Source organism: Molothrus ater, chromosome 28 (assembly GCF_012460135.2).
Source record: "Molothrus ater isolate BHLD 08-10-18 breed brown headed cowbird chromosome 28, BPBGC_Mater_1.1, whole genome shotgun sequence".
NCBI lineage: Eukaryota > Metazoa > Chordata > Aves > Passeriformes > Icteridae > Molothrus > Molothrus ater.
Genome location: NC_050505.2, coordinates 2,862,119 through 2,882,599, shown reverse-complemented (window position 1 = coordinate 2,882,599; position 20,481 = coordinate 2,862,119). Strand labels below are relative to the sequence as shown.

Below are 20,481 nucleotides of genomic sequence, written 5' to 3'. Positions count from 1 at the left end.
CGCTCCAGGTGCTGTTCCCATGTGCTGTTCCCCGCTCCATGGGCTGTTCCCATGTGCTGTTCCCTGCTCCAGGTGCTGTTCCCTGCTCCATGTACAGTTCCCGGAGGTTCAGGAGGTCCATCCCCGTCCCGGGGCCGTGGCTGGCAGGGAAGAGCCGGGCTGGGCGTGCCGTGGTGCTGCCCCGAGCCGTGCCCGTGCTCCCGCAGCCCGAGGGCAGGCGGAGCTGCCCGGTGCCACCTCCTGGTGCCAGGGAAGTCCAGGTCTGCGCAGGAACCCGACCTGGGATGCTGCAGGGTGTCCCTGCAGGGACCTGTACACACCTGTACTCACTCACCTGTACTCAGCCATGCATAGACACCTGTACACGTACACCTGTACACATACACCTGTACACACTCACTTGTACACACACATACATACACACCTGTACACACCTGCATACACACACCTATACTCACCTGTACATACCTATGCATAGACACCTGTACCCACTCACCTGTACTCACCTGTACACACCTGTACACACTCACCTGTACTCACCTGTACACACTCACCTGTACACACCCATGCATAGACACCTGTACACATTCACCTGTACTCACCTGTACACACCCATGCATAGACACCTGTACTCACACACCTGTACACATTCACCTGTACACACTCACTTGTACTCACCTGTATTCACCTATACACACCTGTACACACCTGTATTCACCTATACACATCTTTACCCACCTGTACACACCTATACCCACCTGTACACACCCGTACTCACCCGTATCCACCTGTACACACCTGTACTCACCTGTACACACCGGTACCTACCTGTACACACCTGCACACACCTTTACACACCTGTACACACCTGTACTCACCTGTACTCACCTGTACCCACCTGTACACACCTGCACACACCTTTACACACCTGTACACACCTGCACACACCTGTATCCACCTGTACCCACCTGTACACACCTGCACACACCTGTACCCACCTGTACACACCTGTACACACCTGTACTCACCTGTCCGCCCAGGCCCCGCCCCCTCAGGCCCCGCCCTCTCCGCGCTCTCGCGAGAGGGGCGGGGCGGGGCTCGCCCGCCGCCGCTCCCGTCCCATCCCGGAGCATTCTCGGCCCGTCCCCGTCCCCGTCCCCGCTCGCTCGCAGCCATGGCGGCCCCGGGCTGGGCGCCCACCCACGTGCGGGTGACGGTGCTGCGGGCGCGGGGGCTGCGCGCCAAGGCGGCGGCGGGCGGCAGCGACGCGTACGCGGTGATGGCGCTGGGCCGCGACAAGTTCCGCACGTCGGTGGCCGAGCGGTGCCGGGGGGAGCCGCTGTGGCGGGAGGAGGCCACGTTCGAGCTGCCCGCTCGGCCCGCCGCGCTGCGCCTCACCGTGCTGCACCGCGCCCTCACCGGCGCCGACAAGTTCCTGGGCCGCGCTGAGGTGGAGCTGGGCCCGCTGAGGGAGGACGGCGGCCGGCAGCACACCAGGTGCGACCGGGGGGCTCCGGGGAGCGATGGGGACCCTCAGCCGGAGGGGTGCGAGGGCTCCTGTGTCCCACGGGGGCTGGGGAGGAGGATGGAGAGGCCCCTCTGGGTCAGGCGGAGGCTCGGGAGGAGGTTTTGGGGGTCCTCTCAGGCCCACGGGGGTCATGGAGGGGTTTGGAGGGGATTTCTGTGCCCCACAGGAGCTGCAGAGGAGGATGGAGAGGCCCCTCCGGGTCAGGCGGAGGCTCGGGAGGAGGTTTTGGGGGGGTTATGGAGGGGTTTGGAGGGTACCTGTGCACCCCACGGATGTGTGGGAGAGCGCTGAGGGGATATGTGTGTCCCACGGGAGCTGAAGAGGACGGTGAGGGGATTTCTGTGCCCCACAGGAGCCGGGGAGAAGGATGGAGAGGCCCCTCTGGGTCCTGCAGGGAATGGAGAGGAGGTTTTGGGGGGGGTCTCTTAGGCCCACGGGGGTCATGGAGGGGATTTCTGTGCCCCACAGGAGATGGGGAGAAGGATGGAGTGGCCCCTCTGGGTCCTGTGGAGGTGGTTTTGGGGGCCCACGGGGGTCATGGAGGGGTTTGGAGGGGACCTGTGTGCCCCGCGAGGGTCATGGGGAGGTTTGGGGGGGACCCTTGCGTCCCACGGAGGTGTGGCAGAGCGATGAGGAGATTTCTGTGCCCCACAGGAGCTGGGGAGAAGGATGGAGAGGCCCCTCTGGGTCCTGCAGAGGTGGTTTTGGGGGGGTCTCTCAGGCCCATGGGGGCTATGGGGAGGTTTGGGGGGGACCCTTGCGTCCCACGGAGGTGTGGGAGGGCAATGAGGGGATTTCTGCCTGGGGGTCACCCTGTGCCCAGGGCAGCAGGGGGGTTCTAGTGGGGGACTCTTGTTCCCCACAGGGACCCCTGAAGCCCCAAAAGTGCCCACAGGGTGACCCCTATGAGCCCCCACAGCTGGGGGTCCAGAGATGACTTTTCCAGCCAGTCCTGCCTGGTCCTTGGGTTTGATTTTCAACCACTGACACTACAGAGAAAACAGCCAGCCTGACCCCCAAAACCTGGTGTCCTCAGAGTGCTGCCTCCTTCCAGCAGGCCCCGAGCACTAATTTATTTTTGCTAACAAACACTCGAAGCGTGTCAGGGTGGATAATTCCACCTTCCACGGGCTGCTCCTGCCCAGCTCCAGCTCTGTGTCACACACTCGCTGCTTTGAACACAAACACGGGCACGGTGAAACCCAGGGGTGGTGCCCGGGAAGGTTTTACTGGGAGTCAGCAGCCTTGTAATGTGCTCGTGAGTCACCTTCCTCCTCTGCCTCACCTGAGCACCGCCGGAGCCGTCCCGCTCGTCAAGGCTTAATTAGGTTCATTAAGGCTGTGTCAGACTCGGCTGTGTTTACACTGCAGAGCCCCTTGGTCAGCAGAGCTCAGGCCCGGTGCCTCGGGCTCCCAGGCATTCCTTTGTGTCTGGGCAAAGGAAAATTGAGGGGGAGAAAAAAAAAAAAAGAAAACACGGCTTTGGTACTCCTGGGGAAATTATTCGTGTTTTCAGTTGTTTGCAGGCCTCGGTTTCCTGTTTGAAGCCTGTTTTGTTCTTGCTGCCATGGTGATGTGTAGCCATAAAGGAGTAGTTTTATTTGGAAAATAGATAGATGTTGATTGACAGGTGCTGGCTAACACCATAAATGCCACTAATGGGATTTTTTTTTTTGTGGTTTGGGGGTTGTCAGTCCGTGATTTCCTTCCAGCCACCCCCAGGGCTGCTGCTTTCAGGCAGGGCTGAGCTGAACACGGTGTTTGCCCGGGACACACGGGATCGATTGTGGCACAGGATGCTCCTGGAAATCACTGCTTTGGAATAAAAGTGTCAGTGCTGGCTCATGTTAAAGGCAAAGGGGTTGTGATTCCTGGGCTGCTGCAGCTCCAGGGACTGGGCAAAGCCTCAGTCTCCTGATAAAAACCCTTCCCTGGGTCTCTTCTAAGCCCAGGCCAGAGCTGATTGTCAGCCAAGTGTTCATTTAGTCACAGAATTCCAGAATGGACCTTAAAGCCCATCTTGTTCCACCCCCTGTCCTGGCTAGGGACAGCTTCCACTAGACCATTGCTCCAAACCTGGCCTTAAACACTTGGAGGGATAGGACAGACACAGTTTCTCCAGGACCAGGGCCTCACCACCCTCAGAGGGAAGAATTTCTTCCACATTTCCCTCTGAAGTGTCTGTAGCAGATTCCTGAATCCATCTCCTTCAGTTATCCCCATTAGTTTTGAATTTTCTCTGGAGCAAATCACCTTTTCCTGTTCTCTTTTGTTGCTTCCAGTATACCTTTGGAGGTTGAAGTGCAAATTTGATGGCAGGGCACATTTGCATGCTCTCTTTTTGCTGCCTTTATTTTCCCATTCCAGCTGGTGAGGAGGAAGAAACCAAGCAGTTTCCAGGCAGCCTTTCCTATGGGTTCTGTGGGGTGGGGAATGCTGCAACAAACAAAACCATGCTGGTGTGCAGTGCTGATCATTCTCTGTGCTGGCTCAGATGTGGTTTGAGTGTCACCAAGGGGTGCTTGAGGGCGTGGGGGTGGTGGCATTGTGGTTTGGGGTGCCCTGGGCACTGCTGGGGAGCTGTGTCTGGGGAGGGAGAGGGCTCTGCCTGAGCAATGCCCTTCCTGCTGCGTGCCAGTCACGAGCCTGCAGAGGGGAGTGGAAATCCCCGAGGTCTGGGAGGCTGGGGCTGGCTCTCTGCTCTTGATTAGGGGTTCCTTGGCTTAGGAGGCATTAAGGAGCTGGAATGAAAGGTATGAGGGTGTGGGACGCGTGTGCAGCTCTGAGGCTGCTGCTCTCGCTCCACTTCAAAGCTGTGGCCCCTGCCAGTGTCAGGAGGAGAGATGAAAGGGCAGAGGAGAGTGGCTGAGCTGAAATACAGGAATTCCATGTTGTGCTTCTGTTTTTTCTCCTTTTTTTTTAACCCTTCCTGATCTGCTTTTAAAGCAAATCTTATTGATAACTTTCTGTTTATGATAAGGAATGTTTTCTTTGGCACCTGGGGCTGTGAAGGTGACGTCACCATAAGATTAAAGTCTTTCTTTTCCTACACTGTGGGCTGATTTGATTTTTCAGCCACAAGAACTTTCTGTGTTCTCAATTACTGGTGTGTGATGGTGTTCACAGGGGTCTGAGGATGAGGGAAGAGACGAGGATCTGACTCCATGTTTCAGAAGGCTTGATTTATTATTTTATGATATATATTATATTAAAACTATACTAAAAGAATAGAAGGAAGGATTTCATCAGAAAGCTAGCTAAAAATAGAAAATGATAACAAAAGTTTGTGGCTTGGACTCTCTGTCTGAGCCAGCTGGGCTGTGATTGGCCATTAATTAGAAACAACCACATAAGCCCAATCCCAGATGCACCTGTTGCATTCCACAGCAGCAGATAACCATTGGTTACATTTTGTTCCTGAGGCCTCTCAGCTTCTCAGGAGGAAAAATCCTAAGGAAAGGATTTTTCATGCAAGATGTGTGCCACCCTGGTGGTTAAAGAAACCTCCTTGTTGCTGCAGGTGGTACAAGCTTCGCTCCAAACCGGGGAAGAAGGAAAAGGAGAGAGGGGAGATCGAGGTGGATATCCAGTTCATGAGGAGCAACATGACAGCCAGCATGTTTGATCTGTCCATGAAGGACAAGCCTCGCTCTCCTTTTGGGAAGCTCAAAGACAAGCTCAAGGGCAAGAGGAGCAGTGGCCTCTCGGACACGGCGTCGGCGATCGTCCCCAGCACCTCCCACTCCCCTGCTGACAGCGAGGATGAGGCAGTGGAGAAGGAGAAGAAGAAATCCAAGTTCAAAGCGCTGTTCTCCAAGCCTGGCCTGCAGAAGACGTCCCTGTCCCAGTCCATGTCAGTGCTGCCCACTCAGCAGCCCCTCACCCAGAGGGTTCGGCTGCGGCCCAGCGACTTCCAGGCGCAGTGGGATGAGGAGGAGTCCCAGACATCTCCTGCCTCAGAACGTGAGTGTTGGCACAAAACCTTCCCCCAAAGGGATCTTTGCACTTTTCACAGCACTGGTTCGATTCTCCTTTCTGAACAAATCCACAGAAAGTCCCTGCTGGCACTGAGGCTGGCAGTAGTGTTATAGTAAAGGTTATTCTTGCATCTTCAATTTCTCCGTTTTTTTTTTCCAGGATCCTTTGAAAGTGTGCCAGAACAGAAGCCAGCTCCTTCTCCTCTGTTTAAATCTCGTAAACCAGCCTTTTTGGACAGTAGGCAGCTAACCCAGGGAGCCACTAACCACACCAAAAAGGATGGGCTCTCTTTGTTCAGTGGCCTTAAATCCAAAAACGATCCCGTGTCCAAGTCCAGTCTGTGCATCAATGGCAGTCACGTTTATATGGAAGAGACCACGACGAAGGACAAGACTCCAACCTCCTCCCCCTCTCCTCACAACCTCAGGAGGAAGAAGCTCTTTGCTTCAGAGGAGAACCTGTCCTCCAGGTCCACTAAACCACCTGAAGAGACAGGGAGAACCTCTCCTGGGCAGGCATTCTCTGGATCCACGTCCTTAGAGACCTTCAAATCCATGACTTTGCCATCATACAAACTGCTCAGCAGTGAGGAGCACCTGGACACCAGCGTTCCACCAAGCATTGAGCCTGTTAGAGAGACCAAAAAAACAGACCACAAAAAGTCTGCCTTGCTCTCCCTGGTCACTGGGAAGAAGGAAACGGTGAAGCCCAGCGATGCTGAGATCATTCCCGACAGGACCCTGCAGAGCGAGGAAAATACAATTCCAGAAGAGAAGAGTGAAGAGGAGGCCAAATGCCCTGAAGGCCCAGCAGATCTGGGCAGAGGGAGCCCCTCAGGAGATGCTCACCATGCAGAGGAGGCCATCACAACCAAGCAGCTGCTCAGTCCTTGTGAGGAGGAGCAGAAACCTGAGAAAGCTGCACCAGCCAAGACCAAAGCTGTGAAGCCCAGGTGAGTCCCAGCTGCTGGCAGGAGTGGGGGTGGGCAGTGCTGGTGGCAGGTGGCAGAGGGCTGTGTCTGCCACACCTGGGCTCAGGTGCTGCTCTGTGGGTGCCTGTGGGTTTTATGCTGGTGTTGGGAGCTTTGATAGCAAAGAACAACTCCCAGGTTTTTCCTCAGTGTGAATAAAAGATGGATGTGTGCTGCTCCTTGTAAGTGATGCTGGAGTAGTTGTTCTCTAGAGCAGGAGGCACCTGTGCAGGTGCTGAAGGGGTGAATTTTCTTGCTGGATCTCTTGCACAAACTAACTCTGTCTGAGCTGTGTGGCTGCAGCCTCCCCAGGGTCTGAAATGCCCGTTCTAACATCTCTGCTTTCCTCTTCCCTACTTGGCTGTGCTCTTCCCAAGGGTGGCCTTGGAGCCCTTCTGCTTTTGGCATTGCTCACAGCTACACAGAGGGATTTTTGTGTGGATTTGTACCCAAGGCTTTTTCGGAAATTCTGCTCTTTTATCCCTCATACAAATATAGAAATTGTGTATGGGGTTTATTTTATATAAATGTAGGTGTGCCCTACTAATAAGGCTGTGTTTTGTGTGTGTCCCTAACTCCTCATTTTCAGTGCTTCTCAAGTCTGAGTTTCTTGCCTGTGCAGTGTTTTACATACTAATAAACCTGCTTGGGGTGCAAAGAGATGGTGCTTAAAGCAGCAAAACCAAGCTCTGCAGCAGGAGAGTGTGACAGTGTTCACAGGGCTCTGAGGATGAGGGAAGAGATGAGGATCTGACTCCATGTTTCAGAAGGCTAGATTTATTATTTTATGATATATATTACATTAAAACTATACTAAAAGAATAGAATAAAGGATTTCATCAGAAGACTGGCTAAGAATAGAAAAAGAAAGAATGAATAACAAAGGTTTGTGGCTCTGACTCTCTGTCCGAGCCAGCTGGGCTGTGATTGGCCATTAATTAGAAACAACCACATGAGGCCAATCCCAGATGCACCTGTTGCATTCCACAGCAGCAGATAACCATTGGTTACATTTGGTTCCTGAGGCCTCTCAGCTTCTCAGGAGGAAAAATCTTCAAGAAAAGATTTTTCATACAAGATGTCTGTGACAGGGGAGTTCTGACATAAGCCCAGTGCTTGGTAATTTGCTGTAAAGTCTCACAGACAAGGGGACACCTCTCTCTGAGGTCTCTGTAAGGTGTAGCTCATCTCCAGTGGCAGAGCTGATGGAGGCTGGTGCTGTGCTAAAGCTTGTCTGTTCCTGCCTCGTGTTGCATCTGCAAGTGACATGCGAGTTTTTTGTCCCTTTTTGCAGACTGGGCCTGTCTCCAGAGGAGGAACCCAAAGCCACGCTTCCTACTCTTGCACCTGACCCCCTCCCTGCTTTTCTCTCTGTGCACCGTATCAGCAGTGCCAATAATCCTTTTATTTCTGAAGTGGGGCAGACAGTCCAAGTGCCAGACTCTGAAAACGTCACAAGTTCTCCTGCCTCTCTCACTTCTCCTGCTTTTACTGCAGAGCTCTGGAATGACAAGAATCCTTTTACTGCTGAGTGGGACAGGGCATCCAGAGCCTTGGATCCCGACAGCATTGCCCATTTCCCTTCATCCCATCACCCTGCAGCCTCTGTTCCCCAAGTGCCTCTTCCTGGGCAGGTCTCTGCCAGGGGCAATAATCCTTTTGCTGCTGACTGGGGGCAGGGTCCTGAGGGCTCTGAGGCTTCCCAGGGTTTCTCTGGCCCACGTACACCTTCTGTCCCCTCTGTCTGTCCTTTCAATGACAACAATCCCTTCCTGTCCAAGCATGGGGCACAGGCAGTGCCAGGTTCCCGGGCTGGCTCTTCCCCTTCCTGCCTTCCTGCTGGGGAGGATTGTTCCTCTGCAGGACACCCTGCTCGTGGTGCTTCAGGGGGCTCTGCAGATGTGGCTTTAACCAGTGATGTCACAGCTGTGCCAGACCCTCTGGGCACCTTGTCTGACCCCCCTGGGCTGGCTCCAGAGCTGCACTGGGATTCTGCCCGGCTTCAGCCTGAGGGTTCTTTGGAAAGCAGCAAGCCAGGCCCTGGGAAATCTGTGTCCTTTGTCCTTGGGGAATGGCAGGGTGTTCCATCAGGTGATGTGGGTTTGGGTGGGCAGGAAGGTGGAGAGCAGCCCCTAGATTCCAGTGGGAGGTTACAGATGAGTTCAGGGGCAGTAGGAGAGCGAGCAGGGTTTGGGGGTGACCCATTGACAGAGCCCTCAGGGGACAGCACACATCCCACCTGGAGCAGTGATGGAACAGCTGTGGAGGTCAGTGGTGGGAGCACTGAGCCCTGCACGAGGGGTGACAAAGGTTCTGTGTCTGTCTCCAAGTGCAGTGACAGCCTCGTGCCAGAGGCTGAGCAGGCACAATCCCCCAAGAGCGAGCTCAGGGAGGAGCAGGAGCCCTGTGGTGGAAAGCAGTGGGCAGAACGTGTGCCCATGTTAGAGCCCCAGGCACCTCCACCTGCTGGGAATGAGCCACTTCCTCAGGTCCAGCCAACACGGAGAGTCTGCACGGTGTCCCCTGGGGAAGGGGGTGCAGGGAGGGCTGGCAGGGAGGTCCCTGTGCCCCCAAAGCCAGCCCCACGAGTGGCTGTGCTGCTGAGGAAACCCCCAGGGACTCCCCAGGCTGATGCTCCTGCTCCAGGGGACGCTGCAAATTCCACCCCAGGGCTCCCATTCCCTGAGGCCTCAGCTGCTCGTGGGTGCCTCCCTCAAGGGGGCTCCTTGGGCACTGTCACCCCTGCAGTGGCACCCAGAGGTAAGAGCAGGCCTGTAGAAAGGGAGGGTGGGGATGGTTTGTCTGTCTGTCTGACAAATGTCAGGTCTGCCCTTCCTGTCCCCGGGGACCGGAGCTCGGTGCTGCCCGTGATCCCAGAGGGAGGCTCTGATGAGGAGCTGCTGGGGGACTGCCAGGACAGCTGTGGGGCCACTGCAGGTGACAGAGGTGTTCTAGGGAGTGGAGAGCAGCCCCGAGGTGTGACACCTTTGCATGGAGAGCAGAGAGAGCTCTCTGATAGCTCTGCTGCAGCCCCAGCGAGCCCGGCTGCTCCGGGAGGAGGAGCAGGAGCCGTGCCTGGTGCTTGTGAGCCAGGGAGTTTGGCTGTGCTGCCTGCTGCAGTGGGGGCTCCCAGGGTCTGTGTCCAGGGAGCTGACTCAGGCTTAGCTGTGCCATCTCATTCCAGGGAGTGTGACAGTCCCTCTGAGAAACAAGAGCTGGAAAGGAGTGCAGGTGCTGAGGAGCGTGCAGAGTGTGACTTCTCTGAGCCTTCTGCTTTCTCTTCCTCCCTGTCGAGTCCTTGCCAGCCCCACTCTTCCTCTCATTCCCTTCTCTCTGACACCCTGGGTCGTAGAGCAGAGTCTCCGAAAAAGCCAAGAGCCGAGGGCTTCGCAGATAAAGCGGGAAATTCGGGCAAGAAGAAACTTCTCCAGGCACGGGTTTCACCCTCTGAAACGTCCCCTAACCACACCCCATGGTGTGAAACCGTGTCTCCCCAGCACAGGTGAGGCATGTGGGGGTCACAGCAGGTACCTCTGTGCAGCTGTGAGCTTTGCTTTGCCCTCTGGCTGCAGATCCATCCCTGAGGCTGCTGCATCAGGCCAGGACAGCCCTGATTCCTCTGGGGGCTGGGTTTGTCAGGGCTTGGCTGCTGTGGGGCTGCTGCTGGCTCCAGGAGGGTCTGTGCAGCTCCTCAGGGTGCCCAGGGGAGCACCCTGAGGAGAAGAAACTTCTCCAGGTGTGGGTTTCACCCTCTGAAACATTCCCTAACCACGTGAAACCGTGTCTCCCCAGCACAGGTGAGGCATGTGGGGATCACAGCAGGTACCTCCGTGCAGCTGTGAGCTTTGCTTTGCCCTTTGTCCCTGAGGCTGCTGCATCAGGCCAGGACAGCCCTGATTCCTCTGGGGGCTGGGTTTGTCAGGGCTTGGCTGCTGTGGGGCTACTGCTGGCTCCAGGAGGGTCTGTGCAGCTCCTCAGGGGAACAGCTGCTCCTCACAGCTCTTAGGGGAGCTTAGGGAAAGTGCAGGGGGAATGGAGTCATTCCATCCCACTGGCAGAAGGGCCTGGGGCTGAGCTGTTTGTCAGACACCTGATAAATGAGGTGCTTCATTTCCTGCCTGTGTGGGCTCTCAGGGATCACCAGCACTGCTGCAGCTCCTGCTCTGTGGAGTGCTGCCACTGACCTGTCAGCCCTTGAGACTTCACCCCCCAGAGCCTGGGGTCTAGGACACCTCAGGGCCAGAGTTTGCTGCAATAAAAATAAAATTTTGTTCTGTGTTCAAATTGGTGCTGTAAGTCCTGTGCAGGCAAATAATGACAGCACTTCCTCACAGCTGGTGGTGTCAGTTCAGCTTGGACAAGGCCTGACACTTGTCTCAGGACAGCAGAAGTATTTGGTATGTTGTAAGATCACAAATATGTTCTGATTAGGAAAGTCAGCCTGAAATACCAGTTTCTGAGGGATCAGAGTGGCTGCCCTGTGCTCTGTCTCCTCGTGTAGCCCGACCTGGCTTTTCTTCCATGACACACACAGGATGTATTTCCCTTCCTGCTGCTGCTTTATCTCCAATACCTTGAGTCAGTAAAGATAGTAGAGAACTGGAAAATACTTACAAAACTCCTGTGGCTGTAGAAATACCTTGTCTTCCTGAAGCTGAATCTCTTTTCTTTGAGGAGATAGAGCAGGGAGGGAATCATCCCCAGTTTCTTGCTGTATTTGTTCTCATTCTAAAGATCTGTGTCATGCTGCTCTTACCTCTCCTGCCTGAACAACAGGACCCTTTTTTTTCCTGTTGCAGACTCCATCCTGTGAAGCCAATGAATGCCATGGCAAACAAACCTCAGAGCAAGAACCTGAATGTCATCAGCACCATGAATGAAAAGCTGCTGGAAATGAGTGTGAAGGTATGGAGGGAAGTGGCACTTTCACTGCCCAAGCTTTGATTTATTTGAAGAGTTTGATTTATTTGAAGAGTTTGTGTATTCCAGATAGCTGGGACATGAACATCCTTTTGGTCAGCCCCCAAGAGTGGGAGCAGTCCTTCAATGCTGATTTTCGGGGCTTGTGTTTTGTGGGGGAGATTCTCAGCACAGCCACTTCCTTGGAGCACACTCGTGCAGTTGGGTCAGCAGTGGGATTGAGAGGAGCTTTCAGCATAATCCTGGTCTCAAAAGAGACCTCCAGGTTTGAACACAGCTTCCCTGGCAGGCTGATCATAAAGGCTGGGAACATCCCTGGCTCAGCAGGGAAAATCACAGCTCCCCTTATGGTTTGTCAGGGTTTTTTGGGGAAATAGGGAAGTTAGAACTGAAATAACAGCAGTGCCTCCTCCTGGTGAGAGGGGAGAGGATGAGAGTTGAGTGATTCAGACTGACAAAGGGTTCAAAACTTGCAGTGGGTGTTGTGGTGTTGTGATTGCACCTAAATTGTGTGTGATGCCCCACAGGAGCCTGTTGTGCTCACACCCCCTGCCTGGGCAGTGTTCTGGGAGCTGGAGGAGTCAGCAGAAGCTGCCCAGTACTTCTGATGCTGCTTGAGGGTTAAAACCAGATTTTTTTCAAGGGAATAGGAAGAAACAGCAGAGGCCTGGGTGGGTGTTTCTTGCTGTCTAACCTGAATTTGGCTTTCCCAGTGTGCATTTAAGCAGCTGCTTTGAGCTTTCCCAGGTTTGTTTGGCAGCAGCTGTCACTGGGCTGGTCTGTGTGTTGTGTGTCTGGTTTGGAATGTGCTGTGCCTGCTCTGACCCTGCCTTCCCTCCCTCCCTCCCAAGAAATACGATCCCTCAGACCCTGCCTATGCCTATGCTCAGCTGACACACGATGAGCTGATCCAGCTGGTGCTGAAACAGAAGGATACCATTACCAGGAAGGACCTCCAGGTGCGGGAGCTCGAGGATTACATCGACAACCTGCTGGTCAGAGTCATGGAAGAAACCCCAAACATCCTCAGAGTCTCCATGTCTGGCAACAAAAAAGCTGGGAAGATGTGAAGGCTCTGGTGGGCAAGGACTGAATCCCCCCAGGGGAGGGTGAGGAGCTGGTGGTGCTGCTCACAGAAAATGACCTTTTCCTGTTCCTGCCTTGAGCAACCCTCGGATTGATCAAGAGTTCCATCAGGTGTTGTAATCAAGTCACCTTACTGTATTTATTTTTTGGTTTCTTCCCATTATTTGGGAAGGTCAGGCATTAATCCCAAGGCTGTGATGGGAAGGAGGAGGGTTTTTGATGTGTTTTGCTGCCCAGTAAGGCACTGATGATCCTTTAGGAAGATTTTTTTAAATGGTTTTGTTTTGTAGCTGCTTTTAGAGATCAGTTACTTTTCTTTTCACATCTGAAGTTGTAGTGCAATATAAATCCTTGTACAGTAGAGCTTGAGGATTTGATTGTTTTTAAAATAATAATTAACTACACTGGAGAAGTCCAAAGATGGCCCAGCTTCAGAGCTGGGCTGTAACTTAAAAGGAATTAATGCCTTGAAAGTTGACTGTAAGCTGACCAAATCTCAGTTCATCTCCTCAAGTGGACATTCCCAAGAGTCCTTCAAGGGAAGGTTTTCAGGTTTTTTGGAGTAGGAGACATTGAGGTTCACAGTACGTTTCTATCATAGGAATGGCATCAATGAATTCAGGCCAAAGGTACATTTTAAATCAGAAATTGTTCTCTTAGTGTCTTAAATTTCTGCTCTGGAGCTTGTTCAGAGCAGGCAGAGGCTGCCCTGGCTCTGCCCCTTGTGCCCTGTGGGAGCTCTGTGACCTTTTCCCTTTTACACTGCATTGAGGAATCAGAAATCCTTTGGGGTTTGGAGCTGGGGCTCACCTTGAGGGCCCTTCCAAAGGTACATTTAGAATCAGAAATTGTTCTCTCATGTCTTAAATTTCTGCTCTGGAGCTTGTTCAGAGCAGGCAGAGGCTGCCCTGACTCTGCCCCATGCTCTGCCCCTTGTGCCCTGTGGGGGCTCTGTGACTTTTTCCCCTTTTGGGGGAAGTCAGAAATCCTTTGGGGTTTGGAGCAGGGGCTCACCTTGAGGGCCCTTCCAAAGGTACATTTTAAATCAGAAATTATTCTCTTGGTGTCTTAAATTTCTCCTCTGGAGGTTCAGAGCTCACCTTGAAGGCCCTTCCAAGGTGATCAGCCTTGCAGTGCTATTTGCTGTCATTCCAGACAGGGATTCCTGCCTGCTCTGGCTCCTTGCTGCTCCCAGTGGGAGGAAAACCTTGTGTGGCTGAGGGAGCTGGGTGTGCTGGACAGCCCAGAGCTCCTGGGGGTCTCAGGGGTGTTCTCCCCATCCCCTCAGGCTGCAGGAGCAGCCAGCACAGCCTCCCCCACTGCAAACCGAGCAGGGCTTTGTTTGCTGAGCCCTTGGCACAGATCAAAACCATCAGATGCCTTTTGGGACCCCTGGGATTATTTACCAGGGTAGGGAGAGTCCATGAAAGGCTTAGAGAGAAGCTGGAAAACCAACAGAGCCCTGCAAAGGACCAAAGCTTCATGAGGACCAAAGCTTAAAGCTTTCCAGCCTTAATTCTATGGAAATAAACACTCCTACCTTTGGAAATTGTTGGGTTATTGGGTCACTCCTGGCCCAGGGGTGAGTTTCTAACTCCATTTTTCTACAGGAAAGCACTTTATGGGGGACTGCAGCAGCTCTCACCCTGTGAGCAGTCTGCTTACAATGTCACAAACCACTGGAGATCTCAAATGCTGAATTTTGTAGCGAGGAGCAGTTTGATTGATAGATTTGCACAGAGATGTAAACATTTATTAGGAAAATCAAAGAAATGCTGTTAATAACATTTTTATTCCTACTACCAAAGTCTGGAGCTTTACTGGCAGAGCTGTCCCTTATGGGCAGCCTGACCTCAAACAAGCCTTAGGAGCTGAGAGTCTTGCAAGACTTCAGGTCCTTTTATCTCATTTTAGTGTTATTTGAGCAGTGAGGGTGTTCTCTCCTTCCTGCTGCCCCTTCTGCTCTGAGTGAAGGTGGCCTTGGTGGTGGTTTCATTCTGAGTGGTGCTGCTTGGCCTTGCTGCTGCCTCCTGTGCCTTCTCGAGTGAGGAAGATGAAGGATTGATTTGTTTCCTCCTCGTGCTTCCGTGGATCTCTGGCCAGAGGATCCTGTACCTCACTGATAAATTTATATTTTAGACTTTTTCTCTGCTGGGAAGAGTGACCTGCACAGAACCAAAGCAATAAATAATATTATTCAGAAAATAATAATATTATTATTCAGAAAATAAATAATATTATGCTGTTAGCAGAGATGAAGCCTTAACACTTGGACAGCCTCCCTGGCAGCCTTTCTGTGCCAGTTCAGCCCTGGGTGTTGGGTGGAGCCCAAGCTGAGCCCGGGGCTCTGCTGTCCCTGGGGGGCTGCAGCTGTGGAGCCTCTCCTGGAGCAGAGGAGGGGGCACAGGGGGGTCCCAGTCCTCGACCCCCTCAGCCTCGAAAGCCTCACCCAGCCCTCACACCTCGTTTTTATTGACAACACTCATTAAAGCCTTTGGTGTGGGGGGACTGGCATTTTACATCCTCAAGGGCCTTAAGAATCAAATCTGTTGTTTGTTATTGAAGGATTTAATGCATGTTCCCTGTTTGTACTCTCTGCTTTTAGCCCAGGTACTGTTTGTTTTTAAACACCTTTTGGTTTTATGGAACACTAAAATAAAGATACCTTAAACCCAGAGTTCTGAGCACTGTGTCTTTGTTCTGAAGGGCTTTGTCCCCTCCTTGTGCCTCTCTGCACATCCTCTGTGGCAGTACCAGCTGTGGGTTTCTCTGGGTCTGGATTGAAGCACTTGAGACAGTAGTTCATGTTCAGACTCAAATGTTTATTATTTCTTCTCAGTAAAACAGTCTCACTACTGTGAGTTGGGCAGCTTTTATTAGAAGGCACGAAATGGTCAACAGTCTCTTGTTACAAGGTCTTTTAAGACTAAACTATCCAATTAAGAACCAGGGACCGTGGAGGGACTCGGGGTCCTCATGGCAGCGCTGGCCTCGCACTGCGGCGCGGATGGGAGGAGGAGTAGGCCATCAGGGCCCGGGTTCCCCGCCGAGGCGGCCGCGATGTCCGCTCGGTTCCGCTCCCCCCGCGCTCCCGGCGCCGCCGCTTCCCCGGGCATCCCCGGCGGAACTACCGGGGGCGGAACGCAGCGTGCAGGGGCGGTGGCGCGGCCGGGCGGGAGTCGGGACGGACCGCGGCCCGTGTCGCTATTGGTGGGCTCGGGGCGGGCCGCGCCGCTATTGGCTGCTGGCGGTGCACCCGCCCCGGTGCTCCCGCTGCGCGGCGGCGGCAGCGGCAGCGATGGCGGCGCGGGGCCGGTGCCCCGAGTGCGGCTCGGGGTCGCTGGTGGAGGACGCGCACTACGCGCAGCAGCAGCTGGTCTGTGCCGCCTGCGGCTGCGTCCTGTCCGAGGGGCTCCTCACCACCACCTACACCGACGAGGAGCATCTGCGGGGTGCGGTACCGGAACCGGGGTGGGGGGGTGCAGGACCGACGGTCCGCAGCTCGTTTGGGCCTCTCCGAGCTGGCCCGAGCAGCGAAGCGCTCCGAGCTGTGCCTCTGTGCCAGGCATGGTCGGGTCAGATCGGTCAGACCCCGCTCTCCATCCCCCCAAACACTAGCGGGGTTTTCCACCCCACCCGCAGCAATTCCCGACCAGGTTTGGCTTGGAGCCGGTGATGAGCTTTAAATTTAATTAAATCGAAATTTTAAAATTCAAATTTAATTAATCTCTTCTTGTTAAAAGAGATTATTAAAATCTCATTGAAACGTCTTAGAAAAGCTTTAAGTGAAATGCACCAGCCCCGACGCTGTTGCCTGGCTCTGTCTGGAGGGAATCCCCGGCTCAGAGGAGCTCCAAGAGCTCCCTTTTACCTGCTCTCAGTGCCCTCAAACAGTTCTGATCACTGCAGGCCGGTTCTGTGGGCACCTGCTGGCCCCAGATCCAAATGTCTGTGTCCCTGCATTCCTTGCAGGATTGACTGATTTCCCCCCCTGTTTTCCAGAGGTCGCCTATTCCCAGAGCACTGGCCAGAAGGAGCAGCTGAGCCGCTGCCTGCAGCGAGGTAAGAGCAGCTCCCCGTTCTCCAGTTTGTTTCACCTCATTCTGACAGTGAAAAAGTGCCAAAAACCCCTGGAGCTGAGCCAGGGGAGGGCCCTTGGAGCCTGCCTGCCCCGAGGGACTGGGAGGGGCTTTAGTGCCCTGCAGGGCTGGGTGGGTGCTGCCTGTTGTTGTCATTTTGTGTTGATTCAGTTGATCCTTCAGAGAAGCTTTAATAATAAAAGAAAAGCTTTAATATAAAATCCAGGGAATTGTGGAGACCCTGTGGGGGCATTCCTGGTCTAAGGAGACACAAGAAGCTTCCCTCAAAAAGCTGTTAGACCCCATTGGCTCCTTCCCTTGTTCCTATGTCTGTTCCTATGTCCTTGAGCCACTCCTTCCCTATTCCCTGATTAGGCCTCACCTTTGTGAGACCAGGGACAGCTCCCAGGCCCCTGCAGGGAGAAAACTACAGGGTGCTTTGTCTGTGTGTGGGTGCTTTTTCTGTGTGTGGGTGCTTTTTCTGTGCTTTCTCTGTGTGTGTGGGTGCTTTTTCTGTGTGTGTGGGTGCTTCCTCTGTGTGTGTGGGTGCTTTCTCTGTGCTTTCTGTGTGTGTGGGTGCTTTCCCTGTGTGTGTGGGTGCTTCCTCTGTGTGTGGGTGCTTTCCCTGTGTGTGTGGGTGCTTCCTCTGTGTGTGTGGGTGCTTTCCCTGTGTGTGTGGGTGCTTTCTCTATGCTTTCTCTGTGTGTGGTTGCTGGGACCTGAACATTTCACCACACAGCTGAATAAAACATCTGTGGATATTAGGCAAATGTCCTTTTTGCTTCCTTACCCTGGACTATGCCAGCAGCAATTCAGGCTGCTACAAACGGTTCTGAGCAGAAATTGCGATTCCTTTTTCCCCACAGGGATCCGGCGGGTCCAGGACCTCTGCAAGGTGCTCAAGCTGCCAGCAGCCTTTGAGGAAACGGCTGTGTCCTACTTCCAGAGGGCCCTGGAGCTCCCTGCCTTCCACCTGGTCAGCCTGGAGAAGAAGGAGCTGCTGGGGGGCTGCTGTGTGCTGGTGACGTGCCGGCAGCGCCGCTGGCCGCTCACCATGGGCACCGTGTGCTCCCTGCTCTATGCCAAGCAGGAGCTCTTTGCCAGCGTCTTCCTGAGCCTGCAGAGGGAGCTGGGGCTCTCTGTGCCCGCCCTGAGCCTGGCAGACCTGGTGACAACGCACCTGAGCAGGTGATGGGGCAGCCCTTGGCAGCCTTTGTTTGTCCTGGCTGGGTGGAGGGGATGGGGTGTGACACAGCTCGGGCTGGGCTGGCTTTTGTCCCTCCCTTGTCACACCTGGGCTGTGATTCTCATCCTGCTCCATTCTCCTCAGAGAGGTGCTCAGGGAGGCACTGTGGATCAGGGGATCCCAGATCTCTGAGGTTGGAAAAGATCTCTGAGGCCATTGAGCCCAACCTGTGCCCAATGCCCAAATTGTCAGCCAGCCCAGAGCACTGAGTGCCACCTCCAGGGATGGGGATGCCACCCCCTCCCTGGCAGCAATTCCAGTGCCAGGGAACCCTTTCCATAAACAAACTCCTCCTGGTGTCCTAGAGCAGCAGCCGTGGCAGGAGCAGGGTGTGTCTTGTATTTGTGCGGTTCCCAGACAAAGGGAGGAATGATGCATCTGACTCCATGTTCTTAGAAGGCTAATTTATTATTTTATAATCTATATTATATTAAAGAATGCTATACTAAACTATACTAAAGAACACAGAAAGGATACAGACAGAAGGCTAAAAGATAATAATGAAAACTCCTGACTCTCTCCTCAGAATCCAACACAGCTTGGCCATCACTGGCCAATAAGTCAAAACAATTCACATGAAACAATCACCTACCACATTCCAAAGCAGCAAAACACAGGAGAAGCAAATGAGATAATATTGTTTTCCTTTTTCTCTGAGGCTTCTCAGCTTCCCAGGAGAGAAATCCTGGCAAAGGGATTTGTGGTGGTGTTCGCAGGGGTCTCAGGATGAGGGAAGGGATGAGAATCTTGAGTCCATGTTTCAGAAAGCTGATTTATTATTTTATGATATATATTATATTAAAAGAAAATGATATAGTAAAAGAATAGAAGAAAGGATTTAATCAGAAAGCTAGCAAGGAAAGGAAAGAATGATAATAAAATCTTGTGACTGACCAGAGAGTCTGAGACAGCTGGGCTGTGATTGGCCATTAATTAAAAACAACCACATGAGACCGATCAAAGATGCACCTGTTGCATTCCACAGCAGCAGATAATCATTGGTTTTCTTTTCCTCTGAGGCTTCTCAGCTTCCCAGGAGAGATTTTTCCAGAAAATGTGCCGGTGACAGTTGTGTTTGTCCCCGAGGCTCCCCCTGACCGTGGCTCTTTTCCCCCGCAGCTTCCGGCTGGTCCAGCCCAATGCCAACATCCCTGCGCCCTTCCTGGAGGACAAGGAGCAGCTGGTGGCCCGGACCATGGCCATTGTGGAGCTGGCCAGTGACACGTGGCTGGTGACGGGCCGGCACCCGGTGCCCGTGGTCACGGCCGCGGCGTTCCTGGCCTGGCAGTCGCTGCGGCCGGGCCCGCGCCTCTCGTGCCCCCTGGCACGGTTCTGCCGCCTGGCAGGGGTGGAGCTGCCCCCTCCAGCCCAGCTGAGGCTGAAGGAGCTGCTGGAGATCCTGCTGGCCATGGCCTCCCAGCTCTCCTGGCTGCGTGGATTCTGCCTGGACAAGAAGACGGTGGTGAAGCACATCGGGGACCTGCTGCAGCACCGGCTGTTCCTGCTGAAACGCGCCTTCAGCCAGCAGGACACGGGCCTGGGCATGGGCTCTGTGAGCCAGGAGTGCCAGGGCTCTGTGAGCCAGGGCTCTGTGAGCCAGGAGTGCCAGGGCTCTGTGAGCCAGGGCTCTGTGAGCCAGGGGTGCCAGGGCTCTGTGAGCCAGGGGTGCCATGGCTCTGTGAGCCAGGGGTGCCAAGATTCTGTGAGCCAGAGCTGCCCAGGCCGGGGCTCTGAAAGCCAGGGCTTCCTGGATAAGGACTCTGTAAATAAGGACTCCCCAGGCCAGGGCTCTGTGAGCCAGGGGTGTCTGGGCCAGGATTCTGTGAGCCAGGGCTCTGTGGACCCAGGCTCCCTGCATAAGGATTCTCCCAGCCAGGGTTCCCCATGCCAGGGCTCTGAAAGCCAGGGCTCCCTGGATAAGGACTCTGTGAATAAGGACTCCCCCAGCCAGGGCTGCCCAGGCCAAGGCTCTGTGGACCCAGGCTCCATGGATAAGGATTCTCCAGGCCAGGATTCTCCAAGCCAGGCCTCCATGAGCCACGTCTGCCTAGGCCAGGGCTCTATGAGCCAGGGCTCTGTGGACCCAGGCTCCCTGGATAAGGACTCTGTGTATAAGGACTCCCCAGGCCAGGGCCTCCCCAGCTCTCCTGCGGTGCCACAGCAGCAGGGCTGTCCCTCGGCAGGGCAGCAGCAGCAGAGGGGCACCCTGAGGCCCCTGCTGCCCCCCTGCCTCCTCCACCCCAGGAAGAGGCTGCGGGCGGCGGCTCCGAGCGCTGCGAGCGCGGCCCTGACGGGCGACGAGCCCATCTCAGACAGCGAGATCGAGCAGTACCTGCGGAGCCCCGAGGAGATCCGAGCCTTCAGGAGGGCCAAGGCTTGGTCCTGAAGGTTGCTGTGACCCAGAGGGACAATTTGGGGACCAGAAGTGTGAAGCCCACCAGGGACAGAGTGATTGTGCTGCAGGGACAGGGAATGAGGCTGTGGGGAGGGAGCAGGCTGTGTCCTCCTTAATGTGCTGGGGCTTTTTATGGAGTGACTGCTTCAGGTCATGTTACATTTCTGTTATAAGTAAATAAGAGCACAAAAGGTGCCAGGTTTTTCAGGGCAGCCTCACCTTGGGCTTCTCATTCTTCAGCAGAATGACTTTGTGTGGGTCAAAACACTGCATTTGAAC

The 20,481-nt window shown here is 54.3% G+C and overlaps 2 protein-coding genes across 2 annotated transcripts; both read left to right on the top strand.

The window, feature by feature from the left end:
* The first annotated feature begins 1,174 nt into the window (after positions 1-1,174).
* Positions 1,175-15,159, top strand: RAB11FIP1 (RAB11 family interacting protein 1). Its single transcript, XM_036396702.1, has 6 exons — positions 1,175-1,497; positions 5,049-5,491; positions 5,666-6,458; positions 7,771-9,978; positions 11,276-11,381; positions 12,248-15,159. Exons 1-6 carry the CDS (start codon positions 1,175-1,177, stop codon positions 12,464-12,466), a joined length of 4,092 nt encoding a protein of 1,363 aa, XP_036252595.1. The 3' UTR covers positions 12,467-15,159.
* Positions 15,160-15,780: 621 nt separating this feature from the next.
* Positions 15,781-20,409, top strand: BRF2 (BRF2 RNA polymerase III transcription initiation factor subunit). The gene is made up of 4 exons (XM_036396704.2): positions 15,781-15,934; positions 16,485-16,544; positions 17,428-17,749; positions 18,927-20,409. Exons 1-4 carry the CDS (start codon positions 15,781-15,783, stop codon positions 20,191-20,193), a joined length of 1,803 nt encoding a protein of 600 aa, XP_036252597.1. The 3' UTR covers positions 20,194-20,409.
* The last annotated feature ends 72 nt before the right edge of the window (positions 20,410-20,481 follow it).